This window comes from Phaenicophaeus curvirostris, chromosome 7, assembly GCF_032191515.1.
Source record: "Phaenicophaeus curvirostris isolate KB17595 chromosome 7, BPBGC_Pcur_1.0, whole genome shotgun sequence".
NCBI classification, from domain to species: domain Eukaryota; kingdom Metazoa; phylum Chordata; class Aves; order Cuculiformes; family Cuculidae; genus Phaenicophaeus; species Phaenicophaeus curvirostris.
In genome coordinates, this window is record NC_091398.1 from 27273990 (window position 1) to 27292931 (window position 18942).

Genomic DNA, 18942 nt, shown 5'->3' on the forward strand with positions numbered 1-18942 from the left:
CTGAAATAATCTGTTTGCAAACCTAAACACCTATACATAAGTAAATACTTGATGTCTGAGTCTGCATTGCTGTGACATTGTCACACAGGCTTTTTATAATGTGGACTGTCTTATAAAACTAGACATTTTAAACACGCAGTCCCCTGTAAAATAGGCATTTATCACTCAAGATAACATGGAGCTCTCTCAGGGTGTGTTCAAAAGCCCCCCTGCAACTTACTGATAAAAAGCTTAACTCCATTTCAGGGCTTATCTGAAGAAGAAAGAGGTGGACACTCATGAAATAACTGATTTTTTTTTTCAAAGATGAAAAAGAGAGGGAGAGGAAAGGAAAAAAAATTACTTTAAAACTTCAATGCAGTAGAGCAAGTTTAACCCATTGAGATTTTAAGCAAAGTTTTCTGCTTCATCAGGAAGAACCCTGTGGTGAAACATATGTCAGAAGAGAGAAAGATACAAGAAACTGTCCTCCTTTGCAGATGAGAAGATTAATTAAGAGGAAAATCACTTAGCCAGATGTCTCATCGGTGAAACTACACGTGCAAGGTACATCCTCAATAAGGAAGCAGCATAGCATGGACAGTGTATTTGATTTCCCTGCTAACATTGAAGAGACAGGAATCTGGTGTGGATTAGATCATGCTGTCTCTTGGAGAAATGGAGGAGTACAAATCTTATTTCAGCTAAAAATTATGAGTGGCATAACTGGTGTTATAAAGTTACAGTATTGTTACTTGACGCAGCAGAGTTATGGGTCACAAATAAAATACCCAGAGAAGACAGTCCTTTTCTCCATTTGTGTTCATAAATTGTTAGCAAACGAAACTTGATCTCTCCAAATCCAAATTTTCTTCATTCTCTAAGTAGTTTTTCAGAATTCGTAGCAGCTGGTGAGTTTTTCATCAACTCATTATAGGGGTAACACCATTAAATTCATTTGACGTAGGAACTTAAGTCTTTCAGAAGTAAGTAAAGCGCAGTCTGTCTGCTGTCCAAATATGTGCCCCACTAAGGTGTTCATGTATTCTTGTCACTGTGGCATGCAGGTACCCCTAAGTTCTTCAGGCATTTCCTATCACAACTTGGATACAAACCAAGAAAATATAAACAAAGATCCTACTAGTGCCAAACACCATCTTTTAAAGTTTTCTGATTTTTCTGTGGGAAACAAATAGGATAGTTGCTAACTAACTTCTTAGCTAATTTTTTTTTTTTTTTTCCCTGGAGCATGCATTACAAAATTAGAGAGTGGGAAAAAATGAACTGTTGCCCCAGTGGATCTACTGGACTCCTACCTTCTGGCTGCTATACATGCCTTCCCATAGGCAAAAGCGGCCTCTCCAGCAGTGCCCCTGAGAAGCAGTCATTTCTCTTCTACCTGTAATCTGCCCTCTCTCCCCATGTAGACTTTTGAAAAAAGGGTGCCTGTACAGCACCTAGCACAATCAGATCCCTCTGTTGGTTTAAATTTTTCTGTGCTATAGGAATACTAATCCACCCCAACAATAGAGACAGGCACTCCACAGAGCAGACACACAAACCGACTTTCATTAGAGAATGAAGCCCCAAAAGCCTGTTTTACAAAAGGCTTTGCTGATTGGACTCAGTCATTTGAACAGTGATGGATACAGGGTATGTTCCACAAGAGCCTAGAAAGAAAGGTGCAGCAATATCAGTAATGAGATGCAGACACTGCACAATTCTGTTTTATGAATAGGCTTAAGCACATGACAGCCATAACCTGAATATTTAACATCTATTGTGTAAATAATTGCCTTTTCTTTCTTCTTTTTTTTTTTTCTTTTTTTATTGGAAAAGCAGTGCCCAGAAATGCTGGCAACTGTATATTTTTAAAATGAAGACTCCTATTTGAGTGGACATCCCCCCATTCCCTCCAGTTTAGCAGTTTGTCAACATTTCTGCTGTTAATTACTGAAATTTCAGGGGCATTCTGAGCCTTTCAATTTGCAGACTTTCACACCAACATTTCAAGCACTAAGGTGTCAGTGAGAGCCGTGGGATATAAAGCCAAATTTTCCAATTCATATGCACAGTGGTAGGAGTTGTAAATATACAAGTAGAGGCATTCAATTTACATAAAAGTTGTGGGACACGTTTTGAGAATTTTGTGCTAAAATGACAGGTTATTATAATTTACAGGTTTATTTGCTTATAAGTGCTCACAGGTTTAGCAGTGAAGACCGAAATTTTCATAATCAATAGCCTCCATTTTTGTTTATTAGTTACTGTCACAGACAAGTGGTTCTGTTGATTAAGGGCAATGAAATCAAATCTATTGCCAATGCAGTGAATAACATGATTAAAAGTGTACGGGGATCATTTATGGTTTTTCAAAGGCCCTGTGTGAAAGGTAAGTGATATTGCTCCAGGAACATTTAACGGATTAGTTTGCAGCCTCAAAATATATCTCATAATGTGTTAAAGATAGGGCAAGTCTGCTCTCAGAAGCAGACTTGCCTTTCACAGCTGTAGGTCTCTTTGGCTTTATCAGGGGCCACCTTTGCCAAGCTCTCAGCCTCTCTGGAGGGGACAGCCCAGCCTTCTGCCAGAAACCCTAGCTGTCATTTTGGCAGGTGGAGAAGCCGGGCACAATGGAGCTGAGACCTCCTGCCTGCAGGAGAGGGACAGCACCAGGTCTGCTCCCTGCGACCAGGGCAGGGCTTGCATCTGGGGTACTGCTGAAACACAGCTGGCAATGCAGATGGAAAGCAGACAGCTCAGAAGGCTTGCTTTGCTTTGCCCTGTTCCTCATCTCTTCCTCTCTCTGCAGCTGGGGCATGGCCTGATGTGCAGTCTTGCCTCCTGCTTTCCTTTTGGGCCTGCACTGCTTCTTTACCCACCCAGAAGGAAGACCTTGCCTGCTGGTAGGTGATGAAGAAGAGAAGCCTCCACAAACTGTTCTCCTTAACCACCAATTCCTTTGACAGCTGGCATTTGAAGTATAAGAGGCCCCAGATAAAATATACCCAGCATACCAAGTACAGATTAAATCCTTTAAGGCACAGAACACCTTCTCCAAGGGGATGAACACCTTTGACCCCCAAAGACGGCTTTGCATAGATCACTGCCTCCCCAGACTGAACCATTGACCTGGTGACGTCTGTTTACGTGAGTCTTTTACCTCATTTGAGCTGTCCCATTGCCTTGGAAATAGGTTGCTGCGGTCTAAAAGGAAGAGGGCAAAAGCTGCAGAATGAACAGACTGCCAAACTTGCAGAATTCCTCAGATTATGTAGTAAATCAGTTAGCTGCTGCCTGTATATCTGAGCAGAAGTGAGAGGAAGAAAATGCATAACCAGAAGGGGATGCATTTAAAAGTGATACATTTAAAAATCATGAGGTTCACACTCCAGTGAGTCTAAATCTCTTTTATATCATCATCATAATAACAATAATAAGAAAAAAATAAACAGGAGATATATTCACAGCACAATATTATATTGAATCTGAGCGAACAAAATTCAAACCAAACTCCATTTTGGGCTTTGGTAACGGACTTCTTTACTTAGGTATTTCATTTTACTCCAGTCACGCACAGCTGTCCATTAGCAATGAACAACGGAGTAAATATACACATACTGCCTTACATCAGCAGGGTGAATTACTGGCTCTCTTGCCTCTCCGTTGAATATACAGAGAGCCCACTCAGAGTGATGGGATATCTGAGCTGGACACGGGAAATGTTTGAGGTTAGCTGGTGTGGTGTACTCCTATAGAGGCAGAATACATTTCTATGGTTTACAGAGTTGAATATTTGAAACCTGAAACAGAAACCCAGCCCCACCTGTATTGCCAGGATCATACTGTATTTATAGAATGAATAAAAATTCCTTATCAAACACGAGTGAACACAAGGAGATAAGCAAAGAACATGAGCAATTAGGCAACTTAACACTGTTCAGTTTACATCAGTAGGCAGCTGCTCTGTAGTCTCACCTGCAGGTACTCAGCAAAAAAAATAACATATTCAGTAATGTTAAAGGTTTTTGCTGATTGTTTATGCATTTTCACACCAATTTCAAGGATTTTTACTATGGTTATGAAGCAAATCTATTTCCCAGCTACTCTGTCTCTGTGGCAAGCATCTGCTGTCCATGCTGTGCAGTGCCTGTCAATACACCTATCTTTCAATATGTTGTTTCTTGCAAAAATTCCTGGAATTTTATTAAGAAATAAGACCCTTTTCCCAAAGACCTACCCCCAAAACCTCAGTCATAAAAACAATGCACCAAACTTGCGTTATACAGGAATTTAGTACTATCAGGCTTCCTTCTAATTTAATTTTGCTCTTAATCTGTAAATTTGATCCATGTAATTTAAAAAAAAAGGACAAAGACAAACTGAAATAAAATACAGGAACATCCTGTCTGAATCGGGAAGGGAAATTATGAGGGCAAATAAAGAACAAATAGTCTCTATTTTTTCAGTCAGAATACATCTTCTAGCTAGATTGCAAGCCATTTGTTTTGACTGGCAATCATCTAATCATAAAATAATTCAAGCTCAGAATTCCTGTCTAGATTTTGGAAAAAAGAAGAGAACTTGATGGATCAGCCTTTTTTTTTATTATGAACAGACAAAAGGGCCCACAGGCTGCTAACTCCTCATCCAGATCCATCCTAGGGCCTTCTGTAGGGTCCTCTGACAACCTGGGTATGTCAGATAAGTGATTTGTAATGTATTCAGGACTATAGAATTGGTTCTGGACTTGTCATCTGGCTAAGCCTGTCACGAAGGAGACAAGATTGGGTCTGGAGCCTTACTGGTACTGCACAAAGAGCAAAATGCACCTCAATGAGTTACAACTACCCTCCTGCACATGCTTGAAGATCACCAATGGTAGTAACTTACTCAAGCTTTTCCAAACTTAAACTCTCAGAATCCTGAATTAGCCTGCATACTTCTTTCCTATCAGTAAAAGAATACAAGCTGTAATAGAAACAATAGAAAACAAGCTAAAATATTTTAAACTGCTGAATAAAACAGAATAAAATATAATACAAAGCTAGCATCTAATCTTTCTTGTTGATGGGAATTTGCAAAAAGGACTAAAGGGTAAATAGAAATTGCTGGTCAGGATTCCAGAGGTGCTGCTCACTGTGTATTTCTGCTGGATCAGCCTGTCTCATTCAAAGCCTGGGAAACATCATTAGTGTCAACATTCATACAGAACAAGTAATCTTACAGCAATCTCTGAATCAAATCCTGAATCGCGGGCAGCTCCCAGCAGCACTGTCTGTCCTTTCTGCGTTCATGATAGATATCATGATATGATAAACAGTTCTGCTATTGATAGTTTATTCATTAAAAAATAATACAAAACTACTGTCTTGAAATAAAACAGAAAAGATTATAGTAAAGCGGTAAAAGAGATATGGAGCTATTGCAGCGCCAAAAACTCAGAGTTTTCCCGTTGACTTTTCTCAGCTTATGTAATCAGAATCCACCTCCTTCCCTTCTGCTTTCTTTTTAAAACTGTCCCAAAGTGAACACCGCCATGCTGCAGCTGAGCCTCTGTGCTCACTTGACTCTTTGAACCAAATTCTGTTTTTTCAAATTTCCTGAAATATGCAGAATTATGCCAGCTGCAGACTTGCCCTCCTATACCCTCTCTTGCTGAGAAACTAATTTGCTTGTCCTTAAGCCCGTGTTTCTAAATTTTCAGGAGCAGAAACACATTGTGGCTTTAAATATAGCCTGTCAGTTTGTGGCTTACGTCTCATGTTACACACAGACCGTTTGAGACTCTAAACAAGAGTTGGGCAGCACCATTAATATCGCAGAAAAGCATCAGTACGCTTTCAAAATGCTCTGTATTTTCATTCCTGAAGGCAGGGGGAGGGGAAAACATTCAAATGAAACTTTTCTAAGCCAGGGTGTAGGCAGAAACGTTACTAACTTTGCTCAGTCCTGTTCAGGAGCCAGAGTCTGCAGAGTTCGTTTCAGTTCTTCACACACACACTCACACACAAACACAAAGAATAAAAAAGGAAAACAGTTTCATCACAACTTTTTTTCCTTCAGGATTAGTCTCGGGCATTCTTTTGGGTTTTTTTTTAACATATGAAGCAGTTAGACAATCTTTTCCTTAAGCGGCAGACTGATAAATGCACTCTTCTGTAAGGGGGGGAGGATAAGGGTACTCACGTGGTTGAGATGTCGTATTGTTTTGGTAACTCATAATTTAAGCCTTTGAAAAATGCCTTATTTGTGTTGACAGTCTCTCTTCCCTGCTCAGAATCGACGACGGGATTGAACAAAACAGCTGGAAGAGCCCAGGAAAATGCTCCTCTTGTTCAGGCTCTCCTTGCCTGGCTCCTGACCTCTTTGCAACTGGAAAAGGAAACAGCACATGTGTCATTCTCTTTTGCCTGTGTAGCTCACATGAGCGGGGAGGGGCACTCATTTGCAGATAGAAGTAACTGTTTTCAAGTTCTGCAAGCTGGATGTATTCCACCCTTTGCTTTCACTAGCCAGCAACTAGTGGAAAGAAAACACTCTTTTCATTGCCCAGCCAAATCTAGACACACCTAATAGATTTACTTCCCAAACCCCTACCCACCAGTGTTGATATTGTTCCTTTTAAGAGCAAAACATGCTGCTGACTCCCTTCCCAAAATGCCTATCATCAGTGGATGAGGTTGAAAGTAGGGCTTTCAATTTTCATTGCCCAGCAGCATCCCTAACACTCACAGTCTAACTGCTTCTGTCCTTTTAGTGGGTGAAAATTGAGGCTGACAATGACTTGGTCAGAGTAGCTATGTCAGCGTATAGCATTCATTTACACTGTGCGAAGAACAAGGAGGGACATGTAGCTGTGACGCAGGCTGAGACACAGGTAACTCCTGTCTTGTCTCTGACACAGGCTTCTTAAGGCACCTTGGGCAAAGCATTTAACCTCTGCTTCAGTTTGCCATCTGCAGAATAAAGGTGATACAACCGATTTCCTCCCAGTCTTGGTAATTTTATTTTAATCTGCAGGCAGGTTTTGTTTATAAATAGGGCATATGTATTGGTCTGCATAAGTTAATTTACTCAAACTCAGCAGCAAGTTTTTCAGCCTGGACTAGGCTACCAGCTCCCACATTCATATTGCTACCATTTAAAGCTATCTGTTTGACTCTTTGCATGCTACACTGCGATCAGCAGTATGTAGATTTTGTAAATGTGCATACACAGGCAGTCTGCTGTTGACATGGGCTAGGACTTCTAGGTCATACCAAAATACATGTAGTTTACAATGCACATGTCTTAGACTCTAAGAAGAGTGGACAAAGTTTCCATTTTCCAGTTCTCTGTGAATCAGGATGAATTAACTGCCTGTCCCTGACAGAAAAAACACAGTAACCATCGGAATGGAAGTGGAAAAAAACAGAGTCATGAAATTCAGGCTGAGACTCATCCTGTTTTGCAAAACTGTTGCAGGATATTTCTGTGAAATTATCTCAGTGACCTCCTACAAGAAACCAATGCTGCAAACTTGGTTCACAGTGTTTATTTAACAGCTATAGGTTTGAAAGAACAGTAACTTATTTACACGTGAACGACAAATAACAGCTTGTTTGTGATCACAGATACAGTAACAGCTGACATCGGTCAGCATTTTTCACGCTCTAGGCTCGTGGTAGAGAGCTCTGGAACATTCAATGATAGAGCAAAGCAAGGCACAAAACAAAGAGGGAAAAATAATAGTGAAAACTCCTGACATTGCTCCAGTGGCCTCAACTGTCTAGCAGAACACTGGTTTACACCAGGTAACTTTTCTATGAAGATATCATTGAGCATGTTATGTATTACTTCTTCTATATTTGAAGCACAATGTGCACAAGTAAAATTAGAGCTTTTTATCCTGGGACATGAGAATTGTTGTCATGTGAAGTTGTTATGTTTAAATCATCATCCTTATCCCTGAGAAATTTCAGAACTCCTGTTGGCAAAAGGCTTCTTGGCCACTGCAGGTGAACTGAAGAACTGAAGGTATTGATGCGTTTATTATGTTAGTGCCAGTGGTCTAGACCCTTCCCAGGAGTTTTGTGGTAGACTACTCAAAACGTCATACATGCACCCAAATGGGCTGCCCTAAAGTGAGCCCAGTTAGTTCCTAGCACTTAAGCCCTGTGCATCTATCTCTCACTGGGAGAGTTATACTCAACTTTATACAAAAGGATTCTAATAGAACCAAACCCACATGGGGAAGTGCCCTTTAACACCTTAATATCTTCACTTTTCTTAGGACTTCTTTCTTTACTTATTGAATAGGCTAGGATACCCAGGAAGTCAAAGAGCCATTTTCCAAGGCTGTTGCTTGCCCTCAGGCAGGCCATTAAAGAGATCTTGCCTGACCTTTCCCATTTATCATTAATGGGAAATGTGTGAGGCTGAAAAAGGAAGTGAGCATGACATCTTCACAGATCCCAGCATGCTTCTGGAGGAGCCTGAGACTGGGGCAGAAAACAAAAAGAAGCCTAGAGCTCTCTGCTTGCCCCTACTTTCAGCCCCTGAGGGACAGGAGACACCAATGAAACAGAGCAAAAGATGGGTGGCATGGTGGTGGAGAAAGTGATTAATTATTAATTTCCAACTTGTCTGAACTGTCTCCTAAACTTTAAATACAGTGGTTGCTTCTGGGAATAAATGCCCTCCAAAAGGCAAAAGACTGAAGATAGTAGAAGGGTAGCTGGAAGCATTTTTTATCTAAGGGCTGTAGCATTCATGCAGGATCCACAGGATCTGTGGGATAATTCAGGTATGCTGGGAAGTGGGTGTCTCAGCTGCGTGGCTTTCATTAGACAACTACTTGAACTTCTGGGGCCACTATATTCCCATTAACCTACCGAAGAAATGTCAGTTTCTTGCCTTGATGAATACTTTTCTATCTCCAGCCTTTGAAATTTTAGAGTGTTTTTCTGAGCAAGGAAACAAAATTTCCCTTTCTGTCTCAGTAGTGTTTTCAGATGCAACAATCCTTTCAAGTCCAAGGGAATTAGTTCAGAAATGGGACCTCTTTTGCCTCTGATAACGCAACTTATACTCCTCCTAAGCACAGCTACGTAATGAATTCATAGTCAGGCCCACACAGTTATTCTCTTTGATACTATCTTGCTCCAAGATAAATGATATTTCACAGTCGTTCAGGCTTGGCAAGCCAATGCTGCATGCTGCAGCTGTTGTTCCAAACAGGAAGGGAGGGTTTAGGCTGCACTCGAAGGAAAATAAATAAATAAGCCAAAGGAAAAAATCTCTCTTCAGGCAGTTATGCCAGAAAACAACAGGACATTGGACTAGAAATTCCTTTCTCTGCTGCATTTTCATGGCAAAACAGTGCAAAATCTCTAATCTCAGCCTGCAAAAGGTGTATCAAGATTGACATAGGCTGAGCAGTAAATTCTCAGTAATATCCTTCTTTGTTCGCCTTATGCAATCACCTGGACCATGGATCCACAACCTGGACCTTTGAGGAGGGGATGTAACCACAGCTGAAGTGGTTCTTGCCTGATTATGAGTTCAAGATGAGCCTTATGCCTGTACTGATGGCCACATTTGCATAGATCATCTGTGTGTCCCACCGGGCTGCATGCCATGGTCACCTGGTCAGCTGCCATGAGAGATGGTGTTGGCTTCTTCTCTCCTCTGCTGACTACACACTTCAGCTTGTCTTAAACATGCCAGGCTGGTGAGCTATGTGTGACTTGCAGGTCAGGGGGAGATATACCTGCAGTGTAGCAGAAGTTAGGCTGAATCCTGAAGGAGGGATAATTTGGATGAGAGATGCTTCAGGAAACCATTTGGCTCTGAACACACCATGAAATTATCTTCCTCCTAATCTCTGGAAGTAATAATATTCTATTATGTGTTACCTTTCTTGGTAGGGTTTCCCCTCTGACTTCAACCCTATTGTTTTCTTCCTGTTTCCCATTTATTTTTGAGTAAGAGGGCAGCAATAACTGGCCATAGGATACCCATCCCCTGTGTAGGTCAACTCACACCTGAAGAATGTAATGGAAAACGAAACCTTTGTGACCATAGAAAAAGGAATGAAGTAGACCTGCTAACCAGGACGAACTATGATGCTCGTACATCTCATGTTTTCTGTGGTGCCTATGCTGCCAGTGACTGTAAGCACAACTAGCTCATGAAGCTGGGACACAGAGAAGGAATTGTCTGTCTGTGGTCATAACAGTAATTGTCACTGAACAAGTTCTTGATGCTCACGTAAGGCCATAAGAAAAGGATTTATTCTGGAGATAAGAGATCAACTGTCCTTCTTACTTTGTGTCTCAGGCATGCATCTTTATTTTTACCACCCCTCTGACTTCTGCTTGAACCTTTGGGATATATATCACTATCCCTGGAACACAGCAGAGCCCCTGCTTTCCCTTATCGCACAATTATTTGTAGTTAAAGTATGTTTGCATTTATGGCATTCCCACCTAGGCTGTTAGTTTTTTTGGGGGCAAGTTCTTTTCTGTTTGTGTCTGCAAAGTATCTGCGTTCTCAGGGGAAACTCCAATGTCACTACAATACAAATCTTTCTCAAAGCATGCCATCACTCTGTGAAATGGAAATATAAGCAGACTCTACATCTTGTGTACAGCCCTGTGAATGATTTTAGATGATCTGTGGTTTACTTAATGACACCATGGAAGGAAAATGAGCAAGGTCAAGAGCTCAGTGGACAAAGTGCTGCAGATTCTCTGTGACTATCTTTAACGTTATCATGTTCAAGGATAAGACAGGATGCCTTAGAGCCTCTGATTCCTGCCTCCTCTCCTACCTAATAACTGATACTGCTGAAAAACACATCATCTACTTGTACTGTAGACTAATCAACAGAATATTGACATGCTGTTTGATAGTGCAGGTTTTGGACATTAGTAACATGAGATGGGTAGACATAGAGAGGGTGAATCACACTGTTGTCTCTTCCTGAGTTCAAGAAATCTAAGAGAAGAATTAAAAGAGAAATGTGAATGCTTTGACCAAAGCAGTAGCTGGGATACGTCCAACAAAGGTGTTGCATGTGATCTTTAAATCCATTCTTGAATCTCCTTCCCAGATTGCAGCAACTTGGAGACAAACAGACACAGTCAGATTGGCAGATGATATTTCATGAACTGTAACAACATTGAGGTATTTGCTATCATTTTTAGCTTGCATGTTGTATGTTGTTAAAGGCAGCAGATTAAGACTACTTCCTTCTGTAAGTGCAAAAGAAAAAGCTCTTCTTTCTGTTATCTTCTGTACCTCTAGTCAGTCCACAACTGGCAGTATCTATGCAGGATTGCAGGCTAAATTTACTCAAAGGTAGTTATCCTACCAAATTAATGCTCCCCTGGTAATTTTTACAAGCACGGTTTATAATAACTCAGAAGGTGTCATCCTCATTATGAGGTCTGACACAAAAACCCTGAGACTAACCCATAGCTGAGGAACAAAGAGTGAGAGGGGAGAGATAAAGAGATGGTTATAGAGCATGTTCTAGCCTGTGACAATGAGACAAGGCTCAACTTGATTAAAATATAAATGTTTTCTTACCTTAGGTCAGAAAATGTTGTGCACCAGCCCACAACACTTTGTTTTTAGCTAATAACCTGCTCACTGTGCTTGAGCAACCACCCTACTCACCAGACCTGGCGCCCTCTTCCCAAAGATCATGTCAGTGCTCAAAGGAATCCATTTTTTGTCAGCAGAAAATGTGAGAACAAAAATGACTGGGATTCACAACAGCCTTTCAGAGAATGATCTTCAGAATTGCTTTGAATCTTGGCAGCATCATATGCAGCAGTGTGTCAACGCAGAAGGGAACTATTTTGAAGGCGATTGTAGTTGATGTTCCTAATTTGTTAAATAAAAAGAGTTATAGGCACAGTCTCTGGTGTTTTTTTGTGTCAGACCTAGTATATTGATGTCGCAACAGTTTTCACTTTGATTATTAGACTTCTTTCCATAGTCTTGGATTAATTCCAAAAGTAGAAATACTTCAGTGTATATTTAATATTTCAATCAGCTATCTGAGCACAAAGCTGTCATGTGATAAAGGCATAGTTACATTGAATGAACTAGGGCACCATGAGGATGTGGGTGATGACCCTGAGACCCTGTCACTTAACAGTGCCCTTGTCACTGCTTTAAAAATAACTCCACAGAATTCCTATCCCTAGGTAGGCTTAAACTTCATTTTTATCATAAGTCATATGATTTTAGTTGTTTTTATTTTAGAACAACTTTAAATGCACATTGTTTTTTCTATCATTCTGCTACCTATCTGAGCAATCATGGAGAGGTTTGTGTTTACTGACTCAGTCAAGTTTCTTCCTTTATTAAGTGATTAATTAAATAGCTAGAAGACAGTAGTCAGCAATCCTAATAGAGTTCATTACAATTGTACCAGTAACTCAACAGTGTGGTGGGAAGAACGGTCTTACAAACAGTTAGCACAGATCTGGGTCCTCTCAAGCTTGCTCAGAGTGTGTTCTCCACTGATGTCTGGCTGTAGTGTTTGCAAATCCTTAGGCTCTTGGACACCATTCCCAAAGTGGCAGTTGGTTACCATATCCAGCATGCAGCACATCCCTTAGGACCACACTATGAAATCTGGAAGCTTCCAAAGCAGTGAAAACTTTTATGCTGGTAGTGTTTGTTTTGGGGAGATTTGGGGGAATTCTTTGATTGGTTGATTTTTTAAATTTTTTTTTATTAACTCTTATTCTAAATAATTCCTTAATTAACAGATATAGTATCCAAGGAGCCCTGGCTAAAATCCTGGTGTAAACTTACAGTAACATTGTAGAAATAAATTCTCCTTATCTGCTTACTGTGTACTCTAAAAAAAACCCCATGTTTTTTGACCCTTGCTATACAGACACGTGTGTCTTTCCAGTGCAGTCCCGTGACTGGATTTACAAACAACCTGCAGACAGTTGCTCCCATTGTTTTCAAAAGACTATATACAGGAATTAAACAGATGAGAAAGTGACTGTAAAACCAGAACACCGGGGAGGACTTTCAAAGCCAAACCCAAACATTAGGAATGTGATTCCTCATTGTCTTTTAGCAAGACATAAATTGGTGCCTTATTTTTCCATTTCCTTTTAAAGGAAATTCACCTATTCCTGCTTAATGGATCATTTTCAATTTTCTCAAACAGTAAAATAATCATCTTACTGAAGTGAGGTTCCTAAGCCACTGATAATTAATACGGTTTACATGCTTTGTGCAGGGACTGGGAAAGAAAGAGTTCCCAAAATATAACAAAATGCCCTGAATGTGGCCATCCTTGAGGTCTGCTCCCCAGTGAGTCAAGCTAAAATAGGATATGGTCCTAAACCCAGCTAATTTGTTGGTTTTACTTGTGCTAAGTATGATTTTCTACAAAAATGGATATAGCTGTCTTCTGTGATAGGAGTAAAAATTTAGAATGGTCTATTCTAATAATAAATTGCACACTGATCATTTTTTTTTACTGCAGCAAAGGCAATCCAGCTGTATCTGATTGGCACTACTTCAACATTTTTAACGTTCAGCATGAGAATAATATACAGCTGCAAAACCCAAAACAAAATAAAAAGCTCTCAAACTGCACATGTTGGAATGGCAACAAGCCCAGCTACAGCAACTCACCAGCTACACCAACTACAACCCACTCACATCTTAAGCAGGCACTGGAACATACAATGAATGTTTTTGCCAACTAAATTATGCAATGAGTTTTGCTTTGTTTTAATGCAGACTCCAAATGCAGACTCTGAATAAAATGTCACAGACTTCCTTGAAACTTATTTAAATGATACACAATCAGAATTGTTTGGTTAGAAAAGACCTTTGAGTCCATTCATACCTGTCCGCTACTAAACCATATTCCTGAACACCTCTTCTACTGTCTTTTAAATAGCTCCAGTGATGGTGACTCAACCACCTCCTTGGGAAGACTGTTCCAGTGCCTGTTAACTCTTTCAGTGAAGAAATTTTTCCTGATATCTCATCTGAATCTCCCCTGGCACAACTTGAGGCCATTTCCTCTCATCCTATTACTAGTTACTTGGGAAAAGAGACCAACTCTCACCTCTTTACAATCTCCTAAGTACATACGAACATAGTTGAAAATTTTAGCTGTCAGTTCTGCAATACTCCCATAGACCTACATTTTCCCATCCCTGTGTTCCTGTTGGACATGGTAGACATCACACTGCAAGGAAAAGATGAGGTGCTGAAACAAATTATGTAAAGATTACTCCTTTCTTGTAATGAGCTGCAAGCAAAGTCTACTGATATATACATACTTCATTGTGAAGTCTGTAATGGTTTATTTAGAAATAGTATTCTTCCTTACTAAATCAAAGATCTGCACAGGAAGTAGTAAGTCAGGAAAATAAACATAATTACAGGAAAAATATCTGAATAATCTAAACATAGCTTTTCTCTACCAACTTAATTAGTATAAATTCTGGCTTGCAAAGTCAGGCTGACAGGAGATCTAGATTTCACAGGAAGAGTTCAGGAGTGGAATTATTATTGTTTAGATCAGGAAATTTTGGGGAAAATGTGAGTTCAGAAATCTATAAGAACACTGGATCTTGTAATTTTTTTTTTTTAAAAAACGGAATTAAGAAACTGTGTAACACTGGTGCTACACTGCTGATTCATCTCTGGGAGCTCAAACCTGTATTAAGGAGACACTGAAGAATGTCCTCATGGCTACCTTGGTTTAAGAAAATACAAAGCATGCTCTTAATTATAAGTACATGCTTAGGTCTCTTTCCAAGTTGAGAGCACGCTTAAAGATTTTTGTGATTACTGAAAGCTTCCTATAAATATTCATATATGGACAATTCCTTTTACCACATAACCCAAATTAAATTTCCTAATTATACTCAGACTCTAGGATGAAGCAGTCTGTTGAAGAAGCTTTTTAAAGATAAGGGGTTAGTGTCATTTTGTGTAACTTCAGTGATTGAGATGTTAGCCACATGATCTATTCTAGTCTTCTGCACTCCCTCCGGAGTCAAAGGAAGAGATAGAGGTTTCCAGAAGGTGATTCATTCTATGGCTAAAATTATGGCTATAATTTTGTCTCCTCTCTAAGGGAAAAAACAACACCGTTCTTTGCTGTTTATCATCTATTGCATATAGGGCATTCTTATTGTAAGTTTAGAACTGGGAATAACCCCTAGGAAGTTGTATTTCAGCAGTTACCATTAAATAATGCGGTTTTTTTCTGTAGTACATTCAAAGTTTTGGAGTTTTGCTGTACCTAGTACCCTAAAATAATTAATCTTTGGGCTGTGAGATCAGACATTTGATAATCGTACAAATATTACTGTGTACTTTTTGCAGGTACAGAAATAAAGGACAGAAAGAAGTACTTAAAGGATCTAGGGGATCTGGGCACAATTCCCATGTAAATTATCTAACACAGTATCTCAGCTAAAATACAAAATGAAACATAAAATAGTAATGTCTTCCTGATACTTGATCTCACTGAATTGAATAGCCAGATATCATGTGTATAAAGCTGTTGTAGTTCACAGTGGTTATTATGAAGTTTTGTCCTCCTAAGGTATTCAAATTGTCCAATTCACCTGCAAAAAAACCAGAAACACTTCCACCAAATAACATTGTTGATTGTCTCTCCTGTTAACATCTGCTTCTTTTGCTGCTAGCCCTGACCTGCTATCTTCCCATCTAACTTCTCTTAAACCATGAGTGTTGCAGTACAACTACACTGCTGTCAGCTGCATCTACTGTAACTGTTAGCTGTACCTCGTAACAAATTTGTTGAATACGAATACGAATACGAATACGAACAATCTAACCCTGCTGTAGTCATATCAGTTAGCATTTTTATCTTGTTCACTAAAGTCTACATTGACTTAGTAGTCAATGCAGTGGCATATTGAATGGCCATAGTCAATATCTAGACATTAATTCCACACAGACATACACAAAAGATGTTTATAGTCAGCTTTTTAACAGTGTTAGGTCAGTGTATTTTAAGTTTTGAAGGTATGTGAGGAGATTCAGTAATTCTATTCACAGGTTTACCTTAATAGCAGAAAGAAGACCGAATATTTCTAGCAATTTTCCATACTCTCCTAGTGACCTGGTATCAGATATCTCTGGTGGAGATCTAAAAATTATTCAGATTGCTTAGAGGAACGCAAGATCATCTACAGACATACTGACAGAAAAGGCTGGAATGGTTGAGTTTTTTGATTACTGGGAAAAAAAGGTTTTGAAACATCCTGTATTGCAAATATTATTTAGGAAGAGAAGCACACCTATAATACAGAGACATAAGTGGCTTTTCTTCATTTAGAAGTCACATTAGTTCAGCCTAAATCAAATGAAATGTTTAGGACATTTACATTCTGAAAGTAAAAATGTGGACAAACCTCTCAGGCTAAAAGTTATATCACCGTAGTATCTCCTTGTAAAAAGCACACAAGCACAATGAGAAGCCACTGAACATCCATTTTATTCCTGACTGATGTCTTGACTTTTTTAACTTCTTGACTCTGCTGAGAAGTTATCTTCCACTGGGGTCGTGGCATAGCACTATGGTTAGAGCTCATTGTGGACAAGTGAAATCACTGATTTTGTTCTGTCAGGCTGAAAAGCCCTTAGGAGTATGCAAGTTTCTGTGTGGGCACTCTGGTCACTAAATGTTATAGGTTCTTCCTGCTTTTTTTCACTATCAGGCGTCGGTTTTTAATAGTGCCTTTGTCATTGTGAACGCAGAATGTTTGCTATACAGGACTTAATTGGGCTCACATTTGGACTTCCTCTGTGCTACATCATTTCTATGATGTGAGGCCCCTCTGGGAACCTACTCAGTGTGAGAGGGACTAACCACCCCATGAAGAAATGGAGGTTACCTCTTGAAGCAGAGAGGGAGGAGTGCCTCTCTTAGGCAGGCTAAGTTGCCTTTAGTTGTCATTTAATTTTTCTCCACTGACTGTACAGGGACTTTTGCCTCCTTACATAGACAGTTTGAATTCCCTGGAAAGACTATTTGACTATTTGAAACTGAATGTGTCCTTTCACTTTTAAAAAAAGTCTCATCATCTGCAAATCATTGTAAAAAGTCTGAGGTGAACAATCAGTGGCTGATCTTACCTCTTCTGGAAACTGATAGCTTGAGCTAATTTCGGTGGTCTTATCAACATTTTGGTAAACAAGCAACAGAATCACAGATTTTCTTTTCCATTTTGAAAGCATGGAATTAAGATATCTTTAAGTACATTGGATTTATGATTCATACAAGGTCAAGGCCTTGCTGCAGGAACACATCTGTTTAACTTGTCAAAAAGAAGATCTACAGGTAATATCATTGGTACCCACAAGGATCTCCATGGGAAGGAAAATCCAGGTACTAAAAAATATTTTGAATCTAGTGGAGTAAAATTTAATGAGAGTTAGCAATTATACATTTACTCTGTAACAATGCACTTGAGAAAAAAAGACGCTATTTTTTTACAACTGAGATTTGGAACAAAGTGCTAAGAAAAAGTATGAATTTTTCTACTTCTTGGAATCTTACAGACACCTTGCTGGAAGATTTATGAGTCAAGCAAAAGTTATTAGTTCAATATCATTCTGTGGCCTTGAAGATATTAATCTGTGAATCAGCCAATGAAAATCTATGACTTGTACAGGACAGAGTAACCAATGACATGATTGTGATGACTCTTCTGTCCCTACAGGCAACAGGCCAATGAAACCATCTGTATTAGCTCACTCCATTGTTTACCATGTTAGCACTGCTCAAGAAATTCACTGTAAACCACCTCCCAGGTGCTGCCTTTATGTATATATAAGGAGACTTGAGACCTACAAATTAAGTCATGAGCACCGGCAGCGGGGAGTTTTACCCAGCAAGCTATCAGAGTGACATTTTAAAGCTGTTGGATAACTACAGAGTGATATGCAAGCATATACATGAAGCATATGGGGAGGCAGGAGACATGTATCAGTGACAGCAGCTGGCATATCAGGTCCAGGACAGTTTCTACCAGGAGAAGAAAATAGATTGCAATTCCAGGCAGGCTGTCTTAACTCTTCTCTCCTTGCCTATGGAGATTTTTTTTTCTTGTATTTGTACAATCTCAACAATTTATTTCCAAGATTAGTCCTTTTACTGTATGTTACTTCTGGTCTTAATGTCCTGATGCACAGCATATTTTCTGTTATCTGACTTTATAAAGTGGGATAAACCTACTGTATTTGAGCTTGATACTTTGAGCTTAACAGAGTAGAGTAACTTCAGATTTATCACTATGTAACTGAGAATGATATTAGGTTTTAAATTTAATATAACCCTTCCCTGTGTGAAAGATGAGTGGGCCAAACTCTTTGTTGATGTGAAACTACAGAGCTCAGATCGAAATGAAAGAGATTCTCTCCCAGGATTCAGAATACTTTAAAACTACCCAGAGAGAACAATTGAATAGGAGGATATATTGTTTTCTACTTACTTCAGCACTACTTTTCTCAGCATGAGCCCAAGTCATCAGTTTCTCACTGTAGGGTCATTCACTACAGGTTTTTTCTTCTATCCTGCTGTGGACGTTAGTGCAATGAGGTTTCTCACACCTGCAGTTATGGCTTCTAGACGAATTGGTGTCACCTGGAAATCATGACACATTTGTGCTTTACAAAAAATAACTTGCTTGTTTTTACTTTCCCAGATTGTTCTCAAAATGATGTGGCATTACCAAGAATCCTGATGCTGACAAAACCTATGGGAAATAAAGGGGTCGAGAATACTTTGGTTCATGAAAGTGAGACTTAGAACGTAATCATGTGACTTAGTAAAAGGTAACAAGCTAAAAAGTAATAGAAGCAGCAGCATTGTAATAAACAATAGGAAAGGAGGTAATATTGCAGAACAAAGCTGAACTGTGGAAAAGCTCCAGAAAAAGG

The 18942-nt window shown here is 39.5% G+C and overlaps 1 protein-coding gene across 1 annotated transcript in view; it reads right to left on the bottom strand.

The window, feature by feature from the left end:
• Nucleotides 1-6377, bottom strand: part of GYPC (glycophorin C (Gerbich blood group)) — a 33752-nt gene extending 27375 nt beyond the window's left edge. Inside the window, exon 1 of the mRNA XM_069861386.1 lies at nucleotides 6169-6377. Within this exon, the coding sequence (XP_069717487.1) occupies nucleotides 6169-6202 (34 nt within the window). The 5' untranslated portion in view covers nucleotides 6203-6377. The remainder of the gene's footprint in view (nucleotides 1-6168) is intronic.
• Between the last annotated feature and the right edge of the window lie 12565 nt (nucleotides 6378-18942).